Here is a 2211-nt window from a genome sequence, read left to right on the forward strand (position 1 = left end):
TGGCTGGCTTCTTCCCCACTGAGACAAGCTGGAAGGCACTGGGGACCCCAGGGAGCAGCCCCCAGGGAAGGAGATGCTTGGGGGCCAGAGTCTCGAGGTTACTTGAGTGCACCCTGGGAAGGGCCCCCCTACCCATGACAGGGCGGGGTGCAGGGGAGCAGCCAGGAAGATCGCCGGCCCATCCCACTGGGAACGGGCAAAGCGGGCAGAGGCAAGGCTCTGCACACCCGTCCGGGTCTGGGGCAGGTCCAGGGGCCGGTGGGACAAGGTGAACCGTGCCGTCACAACAGGTCAGCAGGGGGCCCCGAGGCAGAGCTGATGGTGCTGAAGCTGGGTGCTGGCTTGGCTGACTGCGCGCATCCCCCTCCTCACCACCCCCAGGACCGGAGTCGGGTGGAGATGCGACGGGTGGGGCCTGCAGAGGCCCCGACAACCAGGGGCAGCAAGAGGTGTGTGCCGCCCTGACACCTGGCAGATGGCGGTGCAAGGCGGGCTGGGGGCCGGGCCCTCAGTCCTGCTTGTCCCCTCTCTGCCTCCAGGGGTAGATGAGCTCCCCGAAGAACAGCTTGCGGCACAGGGAACCCCAGGAGTGCTTGGGGTGGCAGCCACAGCTGGGGAGGCGGTAGGTGCGCACCACGTGGCTGAAGGGCAGAGGGTTTATCTGGAAGCACAAGGGCAGCGATCAGCCAGGACATGGCCCCAACCCCCGGACTCCCTCTCCAGGCCTCGCAGGCTGTCCTGGGGGTCCCTGGGCTGGACAACTGCAGGGCAGGGCTGGCTCCGAGCCAGACACACTCTTGCTGGGGCACACAGGTCAGGCAGGCCCGGGCCTCAGTCAGCAGTGCTCTGCTCTGGCCCAGCTGCGGGGGCCGAGACCCCGCTCCAGGACTCACTCCTTGAAAACCACCTCGCTCCAGGCCTCCCCAGAAAACCACACAGGCTCCTTAGCCTCTGAACTCTCCTCTCAGGCCAGCCTGGCTGCTTTTGCGCCTCAGGCAACTGGCCCACAGCCCCAGGGGGACAGGCCCCAACCCAACAGGGCTGGCCTGTGCCAAGTCTCTGATATCCTGCCTGGAGACAGAGCCCCGGCCCAGGGCAGGACACAGGGACGCAGGGCCCAACAGGTAGAGCCTGGGTACCCCAGGGTGTCTGGCACACCACAGGGATTCAACGCTGGGGGAAGGCCCAGGCAGAGGGGGCGTCACGGTGCCCAAAGGCCTTGGGAGCAGGGGAGTCTCCCCGGGGCCCCTGAGGCCCCCCACCAGGGGGGCAGAGAACATGCCCCAGAACAGGGGGCCTCACGGTGAGCAGGGCGCCTGTCCACGGGCAGCAACGCGAGGGCCGCAGGGAGGCCTTACCTGCATCAGGAGGCGCAGGGGCCGGCCAGCCTCGTGCTCCAGGACCCGGAACTTCACACCGGCTGTGAGGAGAGCGAGGCCCGGTGAGGCGGGGCGGTCCTCGCAGTGCGCCCCTTGGAGGGCTGCACGTTGTGGGTAGCAGCCGCCCCTCACCAGAGCTCCGGCAGAACCGCACTGAGACCAAAGCCCAGGGTCTGCAGGCAGGGAAGAGCCAGCAGGCTGTGCTGCTCTGTGAGCAGGGCAGGGGTTTCCTAGAGTGGACACAGCACCCACTGGGGGGTGGGCACCCTGCTCATCACAGTGCCTTCCAGCACAGCTGACTCGGGGACCCACCACACTCTAGCCTGCAGTGTAGGCTCCCATGCCTGGGGATCCCCAAGGTGGAAGGTTCTTAAAAGGAGAAATAGGAGCTAATTATCAATTGATGAAGAGGCCCCAAGGCAACGCAGTGGAGAGAAGAGGCGGCATCTGCAGCCTTTCCTTTCCTGTGAAGTTAAAAGGACTGCGCAGGCCTGAGCGCAGGCGGGGCCAGGGAGGTGCCAGGTCCGGGGGCTGAGGTGTGGTGGGGACTGGGGGAGCCTGGGCCACCTGGGGGTCAGCGGAGGAAGCTCTCGGAAAGAGGGTTTGAGGACATCCGGTGGGCAGATTCAAGGCCCAAAGCCCACAAACACGCACATTCATGTCTCCTGACTCCAAACTGGCTGCGAGCAGCCGCCACAAGCTCTGGGGTGGGCCGAGCTGCTGGCTGCAAACCAGCCCAGGGCCTCCTGGGCACACTGGTCACCCGGGGGCCACGCCAGGAACCCCCAGTTTCCCCGACTGTTCAAAGACCCTGCACTGGGTAGGCTGGACC

The 2211-nt window shown here is 66.3% G+C and overlaps 1 protein-coding gene across 1 annotated transcript in view; it reads right to left on the reverse strand.

Moving 5' to 3' along the window:
• Nucleotides 1-6: 6 nt before the first annotated feature.
• PIGQ (phosphatidylinositol glycan anchor biosynthesis, class Q) overlaps nucleotides 7-2211 on the reverse strand; it is a 7816-nt gene continuing 5611 nt past the window's right edge. The window contains exons 6-7 of the mRNA XM_010840945.1: nucleotides 1359-1697; nucleotides 7-661 (exon numbers count right to left, since the gene is read on the reverse strand). Of these exons, the coding sequence (XP_010839247.1) occupies nucleotides 509-661; nucleotides 1359-1697 (492 nt within the window). The 3' untranslated portion in view covers nucleotides 7-508. The remainder of the gene's footprint in view (nucleotides 662-1358; nucleotides 1698-2211) is intronic.

Source organism: Bison bison, unplaced genomic scaffold (genome assembly GCF_000754665.1).
Source record: "Bison bison bison isolate TAMUID 2011002044 unplaced genomic scaffold, Bison_UMD1.0 scf7180017846849, whole genome shotgun sequence".
Classification (NCBI taxonomy): domain Eukaryota; kingdom Metazoa; phylum Chordata; class Mammalia; order Artiodactyla; family Bovidae; genus Bison; species Bison bison.